This window comes from Crinia signifera, chromosome 4 (genome assembly GCF_055691185.1).
Source record: "Crinia signifera chromosome 4, ASM5569118v1, whole genome shotgun sequence".
Lineage (NCBI taxonomy): Eukaryota > Metazoa > Chordata > Amphibia > Anura > Myobatrachidae > Crinia > Crinia signifera.
The window spans coordinates 177,367,897-177,389,541 of NC_139220.1; the positions used below are offsets into that span (position 1 = coordinate 177,367,897).

General features: G+C 41.5%; 1 protein-coding gene across 1 annotated transcript in view; it reads right to left on the bottom strand.

Annotated features, from left to right (window-relative positions):
- The window catches only part of HGF (hepatocyte growth factor), a 132,075-nt gene that overhangs the window by 102,491 nt on the left and 7,939 nt on the right, over positions 1-21,645 (bottom strand). Inside the window, exons 2-3 of the mRNA XM_083183069.1 lie at positions 4,698-4,857; positions 2,125-2,237 (exon numbers count right to left, since the gene is read on the bottom strand). Of these exons, the coding sequence (XP_083039195.1) occupies positions 2,125-2,237; positions 4,698-4,857 (273 nt within the window). The remainder of the gene's footprint in view (positions 1-2,124; positions 2,238-4,697; positions 4,858-21,645) is intronic.

Here is a 21,645-nt window from a genome sequence, read left to right on the forward strand (position 1 = left end):
AAGTTTCCCATCAACCAATCAGATTCTACTTATTTATTTTGCACCTTCTAGAAGATAATAAATAGAATCTGGTGGTTGCAATGAGCAACAACCCATCTTCAAAACTTCCATCTTAGTAAATGTACTCTTTAGTACAGGAAGTACAGCTGCTTTGCCCTCTAGTATATACATTTTAATAACTTTGCAATCCTCTAGCAGGCACCAAGAGGTTCATTCATACAGTTGCTGTCCAAAATGGCCAATTGCATGAAAATACAGATTTGGACAGGTTACCATACCTAAAAATATGTAAATTAGCCTCTGCACATGGGCTGTGTGCAATATTCTCTCACTTGAGCCCATGCGCAGGGATCTGTCCAATTTGGAATCAGGCCCATTATATGGATCATTCATTCTTTTTCAGAAGTACATATGGCATTCCTATTGAGCGCAGAATGCAACAATGTGACCATGGGTCTTATTCTGGTTCACTATTTCTGACAAAATCCTTCTTAGATGGACAAAACCATGTGCACTGCAGGTGGGGCAGATGTTACTTGTGCAGAGAGAATTAGATTTGGGTGAGTTATTTTGTTTCTGTGCAGGGTAAATACTGACTGCTTTATTTTTACACTGCAATATAGATCTCACTTTGAAGTAAAACCCCACCCAAATCTAATTCTCTCTGCACAAGTAACATCTGCTCCACCTGCAGTGCACATGGTTTTGTCCATTTAAGAAGGATTTCTTCAGAAAGAGTGAACTAGAATAAGGCCCCATAAATTTGAGACGGAATTGTATCTAGAATCTGGGAGGTGTCCCTGCCTGACTATTACAAAGTGAATGATGACTCTAAGAGAGGCATCCTTGTTAAATGTAATGCATGTCGTTGAACTTCTAAGACGACACTTTCACCTGAGGTTGTGGAACGTCGTTATTGGTGTGTGCGGTGGGAGCAATAAGCTGATGTTTTGCCTAGGTTGCCAAAAAACCTTGCACTGGCCCTACATTTATGGTCTGCTAACAATATGAATGCTGTTTGTGCTCCTCTACTGGGACCAACAGTGAGAATCCCATGTGTTTTTTTATGTTGTGTTTGTGAAAAGTCCCAAGTTAATGTATCAATCCATACACATATGTGTGTGCATGGGATGCAGTCAAAATCCCGGCGGTCAAAATCCCGACAGGGTCAAAATCCCTATTGGGTCATAATACCGACAAGGTCAAAATACCGACATATAGAATGTACAGGTGAAACTGTAAACATGACTTTGGGTCGACGGGTCGACAGATCGCGAGGTCAACATGGGTTTTTTCACAGTTTTTTGATCCGACATGTGCCGACAGGCGGTATTTCATGCCCTACCATCCACTAGGGCATGGTGGGAGAATAAAATACTGTGCCGAGCGCAGCAAGGCTCCGTGCCCGAAGCATTGCGAGCAAAGCGAGCAATGCGAAGGGCTGCGGTTCACCTCCAACTGTGTCCATGTCAACTGTGTCGACATTCGGGTAGAAAAACAGTGAAAAAACCCATGTCGACCTCGCGACCTGTCGACCCAAAATCATGTTGACAGTTTCACCTGCACATTCTATATGTCGGTATTTTGACCATGTCGGGATTTTAAATGTCGGGATTTTGTCCATGTCGGTATTTTAAATGTCGGAATTTTGTCCTTGTCTGGATTTTGTCCTTGTCGGTATTATGTCCCATTCGGGATTTTGACCATGTCGGGATTTTGACCGTCGGGATTTCATACTGAATCCGTGTGCATAACCCAATGAAATAATTAAAATCTAAATAATTAGCAAATGCGCAATGTTATGTTTTACCAATGTATTCATGATAATATTAATACTGGTATTGAGCAACAGTATTATTATTTTATTTTCATTTTACATGTAAACAACACATGGAAATAATTACTATCAACAATCATTGCTTTATTATAATTAAATAAGTACTTGTATTTAATTAAATGTCTATAAAAGTTTCTTTTGCATGCACACTGGGTTTTGAAAAAAATACTTAAAATACTGAAATTAGCCAAAGGGCACTGTAAGTACATAAGTAGAGAAACACTGCACATGCAACCACATTAAACACATTTCTTTTGTTTAAGGCATTTTATAAAAATAAATGTTACCTTTCTTTTCAAAAAGATCAAATGCTTGATCAAATTTCCTCTTTACTCCTGTTGACAAGCTTGTAAAAGAGAAACAGTGGCATCTCTTTGTGTTTTTATCAAAAGAAAACGCCCTGGAGAGAATAATGCATTTATTAACATTAAACGTGGATTTCTATTTAATGCTACATTCAAACTAAAAACTTTTGTGCTCCAATTAAATATGCCGACAGCGGTAAAAGAATGTGAACTGACTCATTACATAGTTAACTGTATAAGGGTACATTTATTTTATCAAAGGCCTCTGACATGTTTCATGAAACAGCATTAATCATAATTTAGTTACAAAATACATATTATTTCTCATTTTACAAACTATTGAACTGGTGAAATGTGGGGCAAAATGCCGGCAGACACATACAGTACATATGGTAAACAAGTTAAAAATAAATGTTGTCACATACTGTACATTGTAAAAGAACTTCTGAGACCTCCTCATTAAACAGCAAGCAACGGACAAATAACTATAACCCATTGTTGCCCAAAATTTTAGCACAGATTAATGTGAGATTAGGTCTGTGACCTGAAACTATCATGTCAAAGGTGAATAACACTCCATTCTATGGGGACATATGTAATAAATAGGTAGCGATATTAAGCCTGATAAAATGGAAGGTGATAAAGCAGCAGCCAATCAGCTACTAATAGTCAAATTCTAAGTTCATTTTGAAAAATCACAGTTAGTAGTTGACTGGCTACTGCATTATTATCTTCCACTTTATCACTGCACCAGGTTTAATACATCTGCTCCTGAGTCAGGGTGTTTGCCAGAGCTGTGCAATGCCAGCATTGTTTTGCCTTGTAAATTATTGCCACTTTAAACAAACATCAAAGTTCAGCCAGCATCCTGCTCCTCCGGAAAAATCCATACCTCCGAACTGTCCCGCTTTTTGCGGGAACGTCCTGTTTTTTTGGGACCCGCCTGGGGCTGGCAGTGTCCCGCGGCAGGGGGGCAGTTGCACAGCATCTATTCCTGCAGCCCGAGGCACTGGGGACACAGCCAGCAGCACACAGAGCCACTAGCCTTGCTACCACAGCGGCGAAAATGGGGCGTGGCCTTGCAGGAATAGGCTACTCCCCCTTACCACTAGGTCACACCTCCGAAAATCAATGTCCCTCTACAAGGCAGTCTAATGTTGGGAGGTAGGCCCAGTGAGTTCAAAATATGCAGCCTGGCTATTTATTCTCAACAAAAGTACAAATAAATCAATATATTATGTTGGAACAGTTTTATGATATGATATTATGCAAAACAACATTTTCTAAAAGTCTATACAGAACATGATGTACTAAACTTTGTCTAGATACTAAAATTCATAAAACCAAAAACAGGTGGGAGATATGAAATTTCATGTTCTTGAGAAGTTGTTTAAGAGCTCCCTCTGAAACAATAAATACTAGCGTTTGTTAGTGATACTGTATGAATTAATGATAAGTCATTTCTGAAAATAAAAAGCAACAATTACCAGACAAAAGTGATGAAATTTATGACAAATTCCCTGCTTAAGATTTGACGCAATTTCTACAGTACATGTGTTTTCCCAGATGACTGTTATAAAACCCACATTTATTACCAAAATTGTAACTATATAAAATCTGCAGACACACATAGACCATGGTTCTGGTTGTCTCGCAAAGCAGCCATGTATCACCCGACCTCCGCTACTTGCCGATCCCCCCCCATCAATGCAAATGGATGTTTCGCATGAACGTCCATTAGCAGCCTTGCGAGGGGGCCCGAAATCATTCGATGGTCGACGACCATCGAAATTATGCCTGTAGTCCATGGTAATCTAAGTCACTTATTGTTTCATATTTTTATATTACAGTCTTATTCCAATAATATTTTTTTTTTTCAGTAAAAATTCTACACACAATACCCCATAATGACAATATGAAAAAAGTGTTTTGGGAGATTTTTGGCTAATTTATTAAAAATTAAAAAAACTAAGAAATCACATGTACATTAGTATTTACAGCCTTGGCTATGAAATTTAAAATTGAGCTCGGTTGCATCCTGTTTACACTGATCATCCTTGAGATCATCCTGATCATCCATTCGCAGCCTTGCGTGGGGGCCCAAAATCATTTGATGATCGCCGAATGATTTGTGTAGCGCTCACTAATCTAAGTGACTCTCTTGTGACTTAGATTAGCGGTGCCCTGCTCTGAGAACAGTGTGGGCAGCTGACATCTGCTGACCTCCGGAAGGCATGGGGATGCACAGCGATTTCCTGGGCGCACCCAACGTATTCGTGGGTACGCCCAGTATGCCCCCCCTCCCAGTGTGAGCACCTCGGAGACTAGGCAAGTCTCAGAGGGCGTCAGCAGTGAAGCCCTGCACATGCGCATATGTGAATATGTGCATGCGCAGATCTTCGCCATCGAACTTCCCGTACAAACGTACAATGGAGTTTGTTAACAAGAATGAGGGCCATAGTAATGTGACTAATCCACTTACCACTTAGATCATGGTGGATCAGTCTAGATTGTCAAGCAATGGCTTCCTTGTTGCAGAAACTTGGGTTACTTACTTGCAAATAAATCCTTTGTTACGACTACATCTTTTGGCACAGCTCTCAGTGTTGTTTAAAAGTTTCGTTTTCACCTCCAGTGCCTTGTTGATTCTAGTTAGAGTGATGCCTGAAGTCTTTCTATAATCATGAAGGAGATTGCGTTTCCTCATCTCGCCCTCTGTGGAAATGGAATCATACAATCGGGAATATAGCACAAGAACACTGATATTTTTAATTGTTTTACCTACTGGGCCAGCAGATTCATTATATGTTAATTATGTACATGAATTCCTATGAGAGTAACTATCTTCTTAGTATATATAGCTATATACAGATAATATGTACAGTACTAGAGAAATTCTAAATCCCACAATGTACAGTATGTACTGTATGTGTGCATAAAGCAGCACATTACCATACAAAGTTACTGTATGTGATACTCACAATTGTTCTTCATACAGAGAAATAGTATTAATGGTTATGTGTATCTGAACATGTGACTGTTTATACAGAACGATGCACCAGCAGGATCCTGATGATGGAGATGGGTGACTGACAGTTCAGGAAGCATTTCTATCAGCAGAAATATGAAGCGTTACAGGACCGACTTTTCCTTCTTGATATTTTTGAGTGTTTGCTGATTCAGTAGAACATCTGTATAATTATTAGCAATAGCTTAAGTGAAGGATTACAGCCAAGGCTTTTGAATAGCTAGTGGCTAGAACCCATTCTGTATTCTGACATTTCCCATCATGACTGGGTGTATACCTCAATATATATCAATATAATAGTGTGGCTAGCGAAGAGAGCTTATGAGGGTACAATCCAGCTGAAATCAAATTTAATAACCTACTGCTAAGGAAATTAGAGATAAAATAAAAACAGGCTTGCCTACCCTCCCGGAATGGCCTGGAGGCTCCATAAAATTGGGTCCTCCTCCCAGGCTCCCGGGAAGGTGGGCAAGTTTCCCGCATTGGCCATGCTGCCCCCGCACTCCGTTCCCCGCTGTACTAAATACTGATTTTCACAGGTCCACGACGAGGGGCAGGGCTAAAATTACGCTTATCCTGTCATTTTGCGTCATTTAACTCCTCTCCCAGACCACGACCCACAAATTGCCTCCTTTGCCTGCCGTGGGGGCGGGGCTTGGTGCCTCCTCTCCCTCCCCCTGACATTCTGCTGGCTTCTCCGGGAGAGGAGAAATAAAAAGTAGAGAAGTATGAATAAAAAAACGCTGTGAGGGCAACTGCAACTGGACCTAGACACAACCCTATTTAATAATGGTGCGTACACACGGAAAGATTTGGCAAAAGATCTGGGCGTTCCCGAAGGACTGAAACAAACAATCGCTCAAATCGTTCCGTGTATATGAACGATATATCGGACGATGTGCATACTCGCCGGTCGTTGGTAGAGGTCGCTGATCTTTCCTGTATGCAGAAAGATCAACGACCAATCATTAGCGATGTGTACCAATCGTTTCATGTGTATGCACGATGAACGATTTGGTAAGGCTGATTGACTGGCTCCCTCTCCCTCCACCATCATTAAAGATCAATTGTTCATGTGTAATCATTAACTTAATTGTTCATCATTTGACACCAAATCGTTTGTGCAGGAGTTCAGAGGAAATTGTTAAAGACATTGAATTGTTGCCCAAATCTATCCGTGTGTACGCACCTTAAGCCTTACAATGTAACATAAGGTTAAATTCAGTTCAGATCATATCACTTGTTAAACATTGTTATTTGTTTTTCAGAGTATTGTGGGTTCTTTGCTACCATAGATTTTAAAACAAATAGGTCATGTACATTGCCTTAATGTGCTAGGATTTTGTTCCTTATGTCCCTTTCCTACACATTCTAACTTACTGTATGTTGTACACAATTTGTTTCTACAGTATGTGAAAATGAAAAAGGCATGCCAAAAACTACATTTGTTACCTGTGTATAATGATGCACAGAGTCTGCATCACATTATGCACATAGAGCGCATAATGATGTGAAGGGTCTCTGCATAGGCAAAAAAACTGTATGCAACCAAGAGCGTAACTAGATATTTGTAGACCCCATAGCAATAGTTTGTAACCAACCAATGGTGATACATGTATATACAGTGCATCCAGCGAGTACTCGCAGCGCTTCACTTTTTCCACATATTGGGCCTTATTCTGGTCGGTGCGGACGGAGCCGAATATGCGGGCAGGATCGTGCGTCCTAAACCCCGCCTTTCGTACGGATCGCTCACTCAGAATGCGGTAAGCCGCTGACCGCACGGAGCACGAGTGGATTTCTCACGGATACACCTCCTCCATCTCTTGGAACCTCCCCCATCATTCGATGGTCGCAGACCATCGAATGCAGGACCGAGTGGTCCGCCAGCTCCCGCAACCTCAGACCACACGGGCATTTCTCCGTGCAAAAGCAGGGATCTGGACAGGCAGCTGACATCCAGCAATGTCATACGTCCGCCCCCTACACGTGCGTCACGGCCGCATTACCATACGTACGCCCAGCGTTTTCATGGGAACGCCCATGAAACGCGGGGTGTAAACATATGGTAATGAGCCCAAACAGCCCTTCACTCCCCTCTCCACCCCCTGTTCGTAGTGTACACATTTCATGAGGAATTTGGACGTGCGTTCCGTTCGCACATGCGCAGAGACGCCTCTGCACATGCGCAGAAACAAAACATCGGCGGCACGAACGCACGCGGACATTACCACACCAACCAGAATAAGGGCCATTGTTATGATACAATCTTATTCCAATAAATAATTATTTTTTTTTGTCAAAATTTTACACATGATACCGCATAATGACAACACAAAAAAAGTTTTTGGGGAGATTTTTGCAGTTATTAAAATAAAAAAAAAACCTAAGAAATCACATGTACTTTAGTAATTGCCATGATGTTTGACAGTGCATGTCAGAGCACAAACCAAGCATGAATTCAAAGGAATTGTCTGTAGACAGGATTGTCTTGAGGCACAAATCGGAAGAGTACAGAAAAATATCTGCTGCTTTGAAGGTCCCAATGAGCACAGTGGCCTCCATCATCCATAAATGGAAGAAGTTCGGAGCCAGCCATTTTGTCTGAGCCAGAAATTAACAAAAATTATTGTGTCTAGAGTTTTGAGGGGAAAAATTATTTATTCCATTTTGGAATAAGACTAACATAACAAAATGTGGAAAAAGTGAAAAGCTGTGAATACTTTCCAGATGCACTGTAGCACATGTAACTTAAACAGAGAAGCTGGATCCCCTTCAGCTATGGACCCCAAAGCAGCTGCACCACCTACACCTATGGTAGTTATGCCCTTGTATGAACCAGTATCCCCACACCTCCTACACAAAAAAGAGGGATTAAGTTGGGGAGATTTTAATTCAATAAAGTATGTTTCTCTCGGTGAAACACAGATTCCAATGGAATTCCATGCTCATAGCTGTGGAGCCCCTTAACCCCTTCCCGCCGCAGCCTGTTTTTGCCTTCCTGACAGAGCCCTTTTTTTCAAATCTGACAGGTATCACTTAAGTAGGGATAACTTTTTTTTGCTTTTACTTATCCCAGTGATTTTGAGATTGTTTTCTCGTGACACATTGTACTTCAAGTTAGTGGTAAATTTTGGTCGATACAGTCTGTGTTTTTTTGTGAAAAATACCAAAATGTCGTAAAAAAATTGAAAATTTTGCAATTTGCAAAATGTTAAATTTTCTGCTTGTGAGACAAATAATCATACCACTCAAAATAGTTAATAACTAACATAGACCATATGTCTACTTTATGTTTCCATCATTATTTCAACCTCCTTTTAATTTTTTTGGACACTAGGAGGCTTAAAATATGAATAGCAAATTCTCAAATTTTCAAGAAAATTTCAAACACTGATTTTTTTAGGGACCAGTTCAGTTCTGATGTGACTTTGAGGGACTTGTATGTGAGACACCCCCATAAATGATGCCATTTCAAAAACTGCACCCCTCACAGTATTCAAAACAGCATTTTGGAAGTTTGTTAACCCTTTAGGTGTTTCACAGGAATTAAAACAAAGTGTAGGTGAAATTTCAAAATTTCATTTTTTTTGCAGATTTTCAATTTTAATACATTTTTCTAAGGAACACAGTAGATTTTACTAGAGAAATGTGACGAAAAATTGATTCCCCCAATTCTTTTGTTTTCATAAATATCCTATATGTGGCCCTAGTGTGCACGTTGACCAAACCACAGGCTTCATAATAGAAGGAGCACCTACTTGATTTTGGAGCCTCCTTTTTATGAGATTATTTTTTAGGCACCATGTAGGTTTCTAGGAACCATAAGATGCTAAAAGTTAGGAACCCCCCCACAAGTGACCCAATTTTGCAAACTACACCCCTCAGGGAATTCATCTAGGGGTATAGTGTACATTTCAAACCCCCAGGGGTTTCACCAATTGTGGTACAACTGGGCTGTGAAAATGAAAAATTACATTTTTTTTACACAAAAATGCAGTTCTGGCTCAAAATTTTTCATTTTCACAAGGAATGAAGGAGACAAAGCACCCCAAAATCTGTGCCCCAATTTCTCCCGAGTACGGCAATGCCTCATATGTGACCAAAAAATACCATTTGGGTGCATGGCAGGACTCAGAAGGGAAGGAGTGATATTTGGATTTAGCAGCACACATTCTGGTGGAATGAATGGTGGGTGGGTGCTATGTTGCTTTAGCAAGACCCCCGAAGCACCAATACAGTGGAACCCCCCCACAAGTGACCCCATTTTGCAAACTACACCCCTCAGGGAATTCATCTAGGGGTATAGTGTACATTTCAAACCCCCAGGGGTTTCACCAATTGTGGTACAACTGGGCTGTGAAAATGAAAAATTAAATTTTTTTACACAAAAATGCAGTTCTGGCTCAAAATTTTTCATTTTCACAAGGAATGAAGGAGACAAAGCACCCCAAAATCTGTGCCCCAATTTCTCCCGAGTTTGGCAATGCCTCATATGTAACCAAAAAATACCATTTGGGTGCATGGCAGGACTCAGAAGGGAAGGAGTGATTTTTGGATTTTGCAGCACAGATTCTGGTGGAATGTTGGTGGGTGCTATGTCGCATTAGCAAGACCCCCGAAGCACCAATACAGTGGAACCCCCCCACAAGTGACCCCATTTTGCAAACTACACCCCTCAGGGAATTCAACTAGGGGTATAGTGTACATTTCAAACCCCCAGGGGTTTCACCAATTTTGATACAACTGGACTGTGCAAATGAAAAATTACATTTTTTACACAAAAATGCAGTTCTGGCTCAAAATTTTTCATTTTCATAAGGTATGAAGGAAAAAAAGCACCCCAAAATCTGTGCCCCAATTTCTCCCGAGTATGGCAATGCCTCATATGTGACCAAAAAATACCAGTTGGGTGCATGGCAGGACTCAGAAGGGAAGGAGTGATTTTTGGATTTTGCAGCTCAGATTCTGGTGGAATGAATGGTGGGTGCTAATCAAATACCTAGTATATGGGTGTATACCTGGCCAATAAAGCATTCTGATTCTGATGCAGTCCATGACTGCGCTGGATTCACTGTGATTGGCAGGGACTTTCTATTGGATGTCCTACCTGTCAGTCACAGACTCTAAAGGGATTCCCTAGAGGAAGCCACTCCTTGCCTTTTCTTCAGCCCAAAACAGAATCTATGGGCTGCAGCTGATGCAGTCCATATAAGCCAAGGTTTGAGCATACGCAGCCACGCCACTGCTTCTGCACAGGTGCCCATTCTGGTGCCTGTTAGCTTCGTTATGTAGTGGCAGCCCCCTTACTCAATGTAGGTAGGAGCTGCTGTTGGATTAGCCACAGATCTTTATGGATGCATGCAGGCAATAGATGATGTAAATGTTGTTTGCAGACAGAATTAGAACACATTGCTACAATGTCACTGCAGTCTGGCCTGCACATGACACAGCCACAAGGCCCAGGTACTAAAGAGGGTGTAAACAAATCCAGAAAGCCAAATTAATAAGCATAGGCCTAGAGAATTGTTCCCTTAACCTTATTATTGGGATTCATATAAACTCTTGATTAAAAGATTTTTATACATTTTTTACTGTAAGGATTTGGAGTTGGGGGGAAAGATTTACTTAAGCTTTGCAAAATAAAAAGCAGATTTGTTACCATAAGGATCAATCAGATTCTGTTTTAGATAAGTGATAACTCGTATCTGATTGTTTTTAATTGACAAAAACTTAATTTTCCCCTTAGAAATGTTGTCCCTGGCCAATGCTTACTAAACAATTTGGTTTATTCTTCCTTCCTTCTGTTCATGTCAGCCCTATTATCATTAGTACCACTGATATTGGGGCAAAAGAAAAAAAATGATGTGGTGCATTTCTGTAGCAGGAATGGCTGCAGCACACCTGGACATACAGTAGGTCCAGAAGGCATAGCAATGTAAAGTAACTTACTAAAGGTAGCCAAGTGTTAGCATAGCAGGTACATCGAACAGATTAGGATATGTGATGAAATGACTTAAATAACAGGAGGACTCACAAAGTATTTATAGTATACACTGAAGCACCTAATAATGCAAATCTGCCTTAAATAGGCAATAGTTCAGATGATTCATAGGTGACGTCAGTTAAAAGGTACACAGGTGAGCAAATTACGTTTCACTGAGGAATGCTGTAAATCGAACTGCAACATAAACATTTCTTTTAAGCCCTGTACACACAGGGCTATATAAGCCAGTATTGCTGGCTAGATGGTGGCTGAGCGACCGTATTGCCTGTGTTTTTACAGGACAATAACTCACATGGAGCACTCTCCCGCAGCCAGCGAAAAGCTACTGAAAAAATGGAGCATGGTGCGACATGGTCGCTGAGCGATATCTCGTTCAACAAATAATAAGCCAGCGATTATATTGCACCTTGTGTATTTTTTCTGTCTGAAACCAAAAGGTTTGTTGATGTGACCCTCAAATAGCAATTTTATCATTATCATTCGTGAAACTAGGGGCAGTGATCATGGTAGTTGGCAGCACTGCTGGCTAGTTCTTCGATTAGGCAGTTGCCTAAAGGCACCAGGACCTGAGGGGGTGATTTGACAACACTAAAAGTAATCAATTTCCTTTTAATGCTGATTTATAGGGAATGATAGCACCAACCACAGCCCACAAGCATGTACGTTACATCTTACTTTGTTTTTAACAGGGACTGTAGCATAATACATATATTTTTGTTTCTGCAACCAGAACATTAGCTGCACAGCTGTAATATTTCATGTAGCAGGAGAGATATAGTGAGTCACAAGTGCCGAGGATATGCAGTGGTATTTGATTTCATTCTCACTTACCAGAAGTACCATTACATATATTTTTAGGTTCAAAGTTCACTTATCAAACCATTTTCAAAAAGTTATTAGAGTATTTTCAGATTCCTTGAAATGTTAATCACCATAAATATTCTCAGATTATATGTGAATGTTTCTTATATTACATTTAGTCTGTGAACAGTATTTCACTTGCTAGGATAACTGTCTACATTAATGAGAAAAATTTATATTATAAAGAACATTTATCAAATAGGGGTTTATATACATAAGGGTCTATTTACTAAGAATGGAGAAAGATAAGCTGTCTGCCCAGTTCCTGTTTAGTGTGAACGCCAACCTAAGAAACCTGAGAGTCATCAAGCCGCCGTACGAACAAACCCAGCGTACAAGGGGGGGGGGGGGTGGATCGGCATTTGGCGGGCGACATGTTTGCGAGTCAACCAGAATAAGGGACTCTAGGCCAGATTCTCTAAGCTTCAAAAGTGATAAAATGGAGAGTGATAAACAGCCAAACAATCAGCTCCTACCTGACATTTTTCAAACACATTGCCTTCCCCTGATCTAGTGTGTACCCAGTTTTAAAGTGGACAGAGATGAAGTACCAACTAACCAGTGCCAGCCAATTTTCAAACACAGGGCGACATGTACTAAGCTTGAAAAGTGATAAAATGGAGAGTGATAGATAGAATTTGACAGCAGATAAGAACCACTTGGTCCATCTAGTCTGCCCCTTTTTTAAACATGTTACCTCAAACCATATTTGATCCTTATTTTTTTGTAAGGATATCAATATGCTTATCCCAAGCATGTTTAAATTGTACTACTGTATTTGCTCTACCACCTCTGATGGAAGGCTATTCCACTTATCTGCTACTCTTTCTGTGAAGTAATTCTTCCTCACATGATGAACTACCAGCCAATCAGCTGACAGGTAGGAGCTGATTGGTTGGTGGTTTATCACTCTCCATTTTATCACTTTTCAAAGCTGGGTACATCTCGTCCCAGCCTGCTGAGCTAAAAGGCATTTATCAGAACTCACTTTCAGGTGCAATAGTGTTGCACCTATTGTGACATTATAAACTCACAATGCAGCATATCATATCATAACTACATCTGACAATGCCATCCCATGTCACACATCTCCCCTCAGAAAACAATGCACAGGGTTGTAAACAAAGTTTTCCTACAGGCCAGTACCTCTGTCCAACTGTCACTCTGCTGACATCATTGTCTATATTAACATATTCACTGTCAGCAGCGACACAAATGAGAGCAGGGGATGACAGTATTATTGTATATTTCATTGTATTATGCAATCATAGGCGAATCTAGGGGGTGGTCCGGGGGTGCACAGGACATGGGACCCGCTAATTCCGACCCCCACCCAGTTCAACGGCTGCCAGTTCCCCCTTCAGCATCACTGAAGCTCGAGGTTGATCTCAGTCGAACCCAAATCGCTGGGCCTTCAATCTGATACCAGGCTGGATCCATATGGGTTAATTGGTTCCAGGGATATTGAGGTTAAACCGTTTATTTATTTTTTTCATTTCTTAAATGTAATTTCATGACTGTTTATGTTCTTTGAGGGCAGATTTCTCTAGAACCAAACAGCCCAGTTTCATGGGACCAAAATCATTCGAAGCCAACTCAAAAGTTCTTCAATATGATACTGGTCTCATGTAAATGGGTCAGTTGGTTCCGAAGATATAGCTGGTTGGTTAAAGGGGGGTAGGGAGAGGGGAGTGGTTGTCTCTCCCCCTCACACCAGAAAATGCAGGGACTAGGCTGGTGTATAAGGTGTCAGCCTGGGAATGTCCCTGCATGATCCTGGGACCATATTCCCGGGTAAATCCCTGAATTTTCTGTTGTGAAAGGGGTATTATTTCAAACAGCCGTGACCTGCAGTGCTCTGAATACAGCCGGGCAGCTCTCTGCCCAGCTGTCAATGAGTGTCACCCTTGAGGCTTCCACTCCAATTCTTCTTTCCGCTTTCACCTCAGCCTCCCCCTTAATCATGTGGTGCCGGCACCCGGCATGCTCCCCCGATGTCACGCACAACAACAGCGCGCACAATATTTCAAATGTCCACTCGGACACCAGAGGGGACACCAGGAGGGGAGTGGGAGCCTGCTCTGCGCTGTGCTCTGCTCCTCTCCCCATAGAAGCAGCTGCACCGCTCTCCATCTCTCCCTGCAGCAGCAGCGAAGGCTCATATAAAAATTTACAGTAAGTGGCACTTTTGGGGGCATTGCTTAAGGGACGCTACAAGTGGCGGTATGTGGGGGCATTATGCATAATGTGTGGCTTAATGTGTAAGGGGCATTACGGTGTGCAGCATCATGTGTAAGCGGCATTATGTGTGCAGCATCATGTGTAAGGGACATTATGTGTGCAAAATCAAGCGATTTAGCTTGACTAGCCCTCAGTACATCTGGGATAAGTACCCTCAGGGTATAATCTATAGCAGTTTTTACTGTTAGGAGCGACTCTACTTCGAAAAACGTATAAGCAGTATTTCTAAAATAAAATATATGTATCCTTTTTGAAGACATTTGGCAACAATTTATTGTTATAAACCACCGTGTTATAAACCAACAAAGTCATACCAATTAGGATACTGTATCAATTTGTACTAATAGACACGCACCAGGCAATTCCAGCCTATAAAGCACTTATATCAGTGCTATGTGTCTTTTTCTATAGTAGCGGGCAATCGCAAATAAGCAAACCTGGCTCTATAGTACATACATGCTCTGTACTGACATACATTAGGCAATATCAGCAACCTAAAAAAAAGCACTTATACCAGTGCTGTGTGTCCCTTATCTATAGGAGCGGGCGATTGCACGCAATGAACCCTGCTCTATAGTATATACATAACATGTATGGTTGGATTATCGCTTATACACCAATTCTCCTTTTTTCTAATATGCTCCCCCACAGGCCTGCAGAGACAAGACAGTTTTTCATTTAACAAGTGATAAATCGTCACATCTACCCCCAATTTATTTGTCCTTGTATGTACACACCAGATGATCCCACCAAGGACACATCAGGTCACACTAATAATCCACTGAGTGTGGATACCTGACATAATTGAGGATTGTGTGAACCTATAAACCCATGCGTCTTTAATGCGATTTAACGCACTCAGTATACAGTAAGGCAATTCCTGTGTTGATGAGGTTTCTGTGTAGACCTGCAGTAACACTATTTATTTGTTATCTAAAAAAGTATCACAACAAATGAGAGGTGTAACCAATTTATAGTGAAACACTGGATACACACTAGGAGATTTTAAAAAAACGCATCTATTAGGTGTGATCTAATTTCAAGGGGACTCACATATCTCACGAACTAATAAGGATTGTGATATTAGTGCATGCACATACTTACTCCACAGTGAGAATAATAAAAGATACGAAACGTGCACTATAATCAATCGATAAAGATCAACCAGTGATTTAAGGGATAGCGGGGTTCACTAAGCAGGAAAAATTTCCTTTTATTTTTCCTTTTTACTCTTATCCCCATTTCTACCCATGTATGTTGTGTTTTATATGTCGCCATTTTAAAATGAATATTAAAAGTTAATTTTTATGACTAACAATTCTCTACCTTGAGTGCGCCACACCCATGACAGTCTTTTCTTTCCTCTTCAAATTGTGTTCAATTCCTGTCTCAGTGGCAGCACACCCCAACATAAATACTCAGAGAGTATATAATCAAATAAAGGGGTACGCAATATACACTGGCGGATTCAGGGGGGGGGCACCCGGGCACGTGCCCCCCCTGTCATTTATTTTGTAGCTGAGGACCAGGGCTTTCCAACGAGCCCAGCCCCGTGTCTCTAGCCCCCCGGGAACCGGAGATATCGCCTGGCAAATCTATAACGTTTTTCCCCATAGGATAATATGGGACCCGTTAATTCCGACCCCCACCCGGTTCCGACGGCTGCCACCTGGCATCACAGAAGCTTGTGGTTGATCTCATTCAATTTCAAATCGCTGGGCCCTCAATATGATACCAGGCTGGTCCATATTGGTCAATCAGTTCCAGAGATATTGCATGTAAACCGATTTTTTTTATTTTTGAAATGTAATATCATGGCTGTTCATGTTCTTTGAGGGCATATTACTCTGGAACCAAACGTTCCAGTTTCACTGGACCAACATCATTCAAAGCTCACTCAAAAGTTCTTCAATATGATACTTGTCTCATGTAAATGGGTCAGTTGGTACCAGAGATATAGCCGGTTAAATGAGATAACTGGTTAAAGAGGGGAGGGGTGGTTTTCTCTCCCCCTCACACCAGAAAATGCAGGGACTAGGCTGGTGTAAAAGGGGCCAACCTGGGAATGCATTTTCTGGTGCGAAAGGGGTATTATTCCAAATAGCCGGGACCTGCAGTGATCTGAATACAGCCAGGCTCTGCCACTGTCAGTGGCTATCACTTCTGCCTGGCGGCGGCTGTCCCCCATTTACCGCAAGCATGTATTCCCCCTTGGCAATGAGCATGTAATCCCACATGGCAACGAACATGGAACCCTTGGCAATGAGCATGTAGATAAGCTGCACTTATGTAGCATAATTTTTAATAGGCATTATGGTGTTTGGCATAATACATAATGGACATAATGGCGTTTAACTTAACGTGTAATGGACATTATGGTGTAAATGTTTAATGCACGCCTTTGGTGAACAATGTCCCTGTTTATGAAGCGCATTGTGAATTTTGGCTTAATCTGTGTGGCATTATGTGAATTCTGGCTCAATCCGTGTGGCATTATGTGAATTTTGGCTCAATCCATGTGGCATTATGTGAATTTTGTCTCAATCCGTGTGTCATTATGTGAAATTGTCTCAATCCGTGTGGCATTATGTGAATTTTGTCTTAATCCGTGTGGCATTATGTGAATTTTGGCTCAATCCGTGTGGCATTATGTGAATTTTAGCTCATTCCATTTGGCATCATGTGTAAGGGGCAAGTATAATGGAGTCTAGTATTTTGTTGCATAATGTGTAGAAGTTGTATATGGTGTTGTACACTACACTTAAGGACACGCCCCCCTGTTGAGTGGCCACATCCCCATTTCCGGAGCGCGCCTTCGGCGCGCACACAACTACATCCTTCGCTTTTGTCGTCATGGTGGGTCTGCGTATTTTAAATGCCAGGGCCTATTTTCAATCCCATGCCGCTCTCTTAGCATGTACACTGGCACCACTAACACCGCCCCTCCCCCACCTAAACCCTCTTTTATCATGGTGCCCCCCCTGTCATTTTGTCCTGGATCCGCCCCTGGCAATATATACAACTATCCAGCTACCTGTGCGATTGGAAAAAGCTCTTTTTGTGCCCACCCAAATCTAATTAGATCTGCACAAGTTACATCTGCCCCCCTGCAGTGCACATGGTTTTGTCCATCTAAGAAGGATTTTGTCTGAAAGAGTGAACTCGAATAAAGCCCATAGTGACTCTCTACTAGATTGTACTTAAGCTAGTGATTATTATAGATACAGGTGGTGATTGCCTCCTTTGACTGCCATGGGGGCAGGGCTTGGTAACAAATAAGTAGGCAACTATGATTTGAACCAACAGTGATAAGACAAAATGGCGCAATAAATAACAGGCAAACATAGAAGTAGGAAATCCCTGCCTGCAAGCTTCAATAGTATACACTTTACTGTTACAGTAGATGGCAATATGCATATAGAAGTGTTTTTTTATTGGAGAATCCACCTAGGCGGCCGGTCCTATTAACCCCAAAGGGTGCCGTTTTAACGCCGAAAATGGCACCCGAATTAACTTTAACTCGCACCCTTCGCAGGACCAATTTAGCTGAAAAGTGTTCGACCCCCTTTGTCGTGATGATACGCAACTCGCGAATCAGCCGCAGTGTTCGGGGTTAATAGCAGCAATATTTGGTAATAAATGTGCCAGTATGAAGTGTTCTTACTATTGTACTTGCCTATTTTCCTAGTTTCTGCAGGAGACACTCTGATTTTTCAGATGTCCCCATGTTGGATCCCTCCCAATGATGGGATTGCAAAGTTTTGCAATTACTGTTGCTTGCTATTATTCTGAGAGTGCTTTGCTAAAGTGCGAAGTGCTCCCATGCAGTGGATGTGTGTAATGGACTGTACCCTCCGCAATACCATGTCGCGGCCCCATCGCCACTGCCCAACGGCACTGAAACTGTGGTCGCATTGTCCAGAAAGCTACCGCAGTTTCAGGGCTTGCACATTTGGGGATTTTAGCTAATCGGCAGGACTTACTGAATTAATCCCAATGTCCTGTTGATTTATCATAAATAATTCCACATTCCAGAAAAGGGTTTTAAAACAGTGAAATCAATTCCAATCAGTAATGATTTAAAATACTTTGATTAAACACTGCTAATATTATTAACATGAAAAGAACTCAATGACTAAATTAACCATAATTTACTGTAACAATATTCAGCTGACGAAGACACTGTTGTGCTAACCAAACTCCTACGTAGACAAGCCAAAAAACTGTCCTGACATTACCAAATGATTCATTTATTATCATCATTTTCCAGTGAACTAACAAGTGCTACCGCAATGACTTGACATTTTACTTTTTTTTTTTTTTTAATATATTACAAATCAATTGACATCACATGTTCCTTGCTGGCAAAATGCACATGATTTCCTGCCTCTTTAGAAAATACTATTATTTATTTAAAAGCAAAAGCAATTAGCATGTAAACCATTCTAGCTGCTCAGAGTTCACTGTTACATGACCTTTACATCCCTACTGATGCACGTTCCTCAGATAAATGCTGCTTTTGGCCATTTCCTGTATATATTTTTCAGCAATGATAACTGTATAACAATGACTAGTCTTTATTTTACTTTTTACTTAGACCGTCTGCTTTTAAAATTATTTTCAATAAATCTTAACCCAAACAGATGAATAAGCATTACAAGGAAAATTAACTCAGATACTAACAATACAGTCAAAGGCAAATCTATCATAGTAGAAGGGATTCAGGGGCTATGAGGCCAACAACTGTGGGTAAAGTACCACTTTTACATGACAAGATGGTGACAGAAGGGATGCCACTTGTTTGTCTCAGGCCTTTTTATTGATATTTAGGGGTGGTAAGTTGTATACTTCTCTACCCCATGCCCACCCCCATGTATAAACCATGTAACAAATTCTTATTCCATAGTCCTTGCATGGCCAACCTGTGGCTCTCCAGATGTTGGTCTGACCTGCCCTAGCCTTTCAGTAGCACTGATCTTGTCATTCAACATGCCTAGGAAAAAAGGGGATATGAAACCTGCAGATATCTATAGTACTGTACCAAAAAATGAGTCAACAAAGTTATGAAGAGTTTTGAATGTTTATCTCACACGCACGCACGTCTCAGTTTCCTGTCAGCGGGGGGACGGGAACCCTGTCCGTCTCCGCTTCAGGGAGATGGACAGGGTTAGGGGGGGGGGCGGCAAGGCGGCGGGGCCCGCGGGCGAACCTCGGCGAGGCGGCGGGGAGCCCCGTTGTAAGGCGACGCGCACGCATCTCGTGCGTCCCCTTACGGCGGCTGGTGGGGGATGGTGGCTGTCAAATCTTCTGCCCTCCCCTGCAAGAGCGAGACCCGCTTATATACTGTATACATATACTGTATACATATATATATATATATATATATATATACATGACTAATATAATGACATTGTGATGAGTGCTCTTTTTACAGTTTATTAAAAAATAAAGTAATTTTTTCTTCAAATGAATAATACATGGGAGAAAGAGTTAAAATCTGAGCAGAAACAGAAGACATAGCTGCGCATGTTATCCCGCCTTCTGACACAATTTCTATGAGATGAGGAAAGCTATCTACAGTATAAGGTAAGATTTTCTTATGATGGGCACATATTCTGTAAGAATTGCAACTTGTGCAATTATAGTAACCTGCAATGCTCTAATAGGAATGGGATGTCAGACTGATCTAACAGAAGTTATTCAGATATTTATTAAAGTGCTCAACCATTCTTTCAACAAATAGCTGCTGTAGGCCTGTGTATGCAGTTACAACCAACCTGACTGCCTAAAGGCAGGGGCAGTGCAAGGTTTTTGGTTCCCTAGGAAAAAACTTCAGCTTACTTACCACAACCCACACATAGATGACTTTCCAGAACCTTAGGCGAAAATGTGGAGGTGGCGTCTTAGAAGTTCACCTACCAATTTCATTATGTTCAACAAGCAAGCCTCCATCAGAGTCATCCTTAATTACGTAAGAGTCAGACTCAGGCCACTCCCCAGATTCTGGGGACCCTAGGTAGCTACGTAATGGTAGAGCCGGCCCTGACTAAAGGGTCACTTTACAGTATTGTCTCTCTTTGCCCAAGTACTAGTTTGTGCAAACCAGTGAAGTACTTTCACACCAAACTTGGCAAACCAATGTTTGGTTGACTTCTTCCGTAAACATGGTATGCTGAAACAGGATAGGACCATCGTCTCACAGATGCCATATAGATGCAAGAACACAATTCTCTGCAATCACTATAGGCTGCAGAATTAATATTTTATATACACTGACACTAATAATTTTTTGAAAATATATTTAAAACCCAGGAATGGTGATACATTTTGACATACACCATTATCCCAGCTGTGCTCTGCTGGATTTAAAGCTGGCGACTCTGGGAACCATTGGTCTGATGACTGATTTCATTGTCAGTTTGACTAGATATGTACTCTGTGACAAAAGGCCTAATTAAGCATGGATTGCTAATCAGAGTAAGTGCGGTGGACTATGAGCAGAAAACCATTGACCAGACAGGAGGAAAAGACGCCCCTGGCAAAATTGTGAATGCATCACAATTAGCGATATTTTACCGAACCATTAAACATTTTTCCATCTGCGCCAGTCTAATGCTTCCACTAATCTGCTCAAGAATCAGGTGGGAAGTGGTCATTGCTTAGATCACAGACCCACCTGAAAAATGCATGGGTACACTTGCGTTTTCAGAAACACATCCCAAAAACACCATGTTTCTGTTGTTGAATACTGGCTTGCTGTCAGTTAAACTGCAAATACTTTGTGACTTCTATTTGTACAAATATTTATTTTCCATTTGGGCCGTGCTTGCATGATGTGATTGCTGCAAACAGTCAATCAATAACCGATCGATTTGCAAATTCTCTGCAAATAACATGATGCAAACATTCAGCAACCATCCCCAGGGAGGCAGTTGTACTTACCTGTACGTGCCAACCTGCCACTACATCTACTTTTTCAAAATTGTGGATCCTACTGAAAATGCACATGATGCAAAGAAAAGAAGTATGACTCCAAATCTAGCACACCATCACTTTAGCACCACCCATTCATTCCATCTACCGTATTTTTCACACCATAAGACGCACTTTTTCTCCCCTAAAAAGTGGGGGAGAAAGTGTGTGCGTCTTATGGAGCGAATACTGAAAAAAAATCCTGCAAAAACTCCTGGATGCTGGTGCTGACTAAGACCCTCTGCTGCCCCCGTCTGCGCTGACATGCCAGCTTCCCCCACGGCTCTGATTCGCCGCTGAGATCAGCGTGTCAGCGTGACAGAGGGCAGTTGGAAGAGCTGACATGCCGCTCTCACCATAAAAGTTCAGCGGTCCTGCCCGGACCCTGACTTCC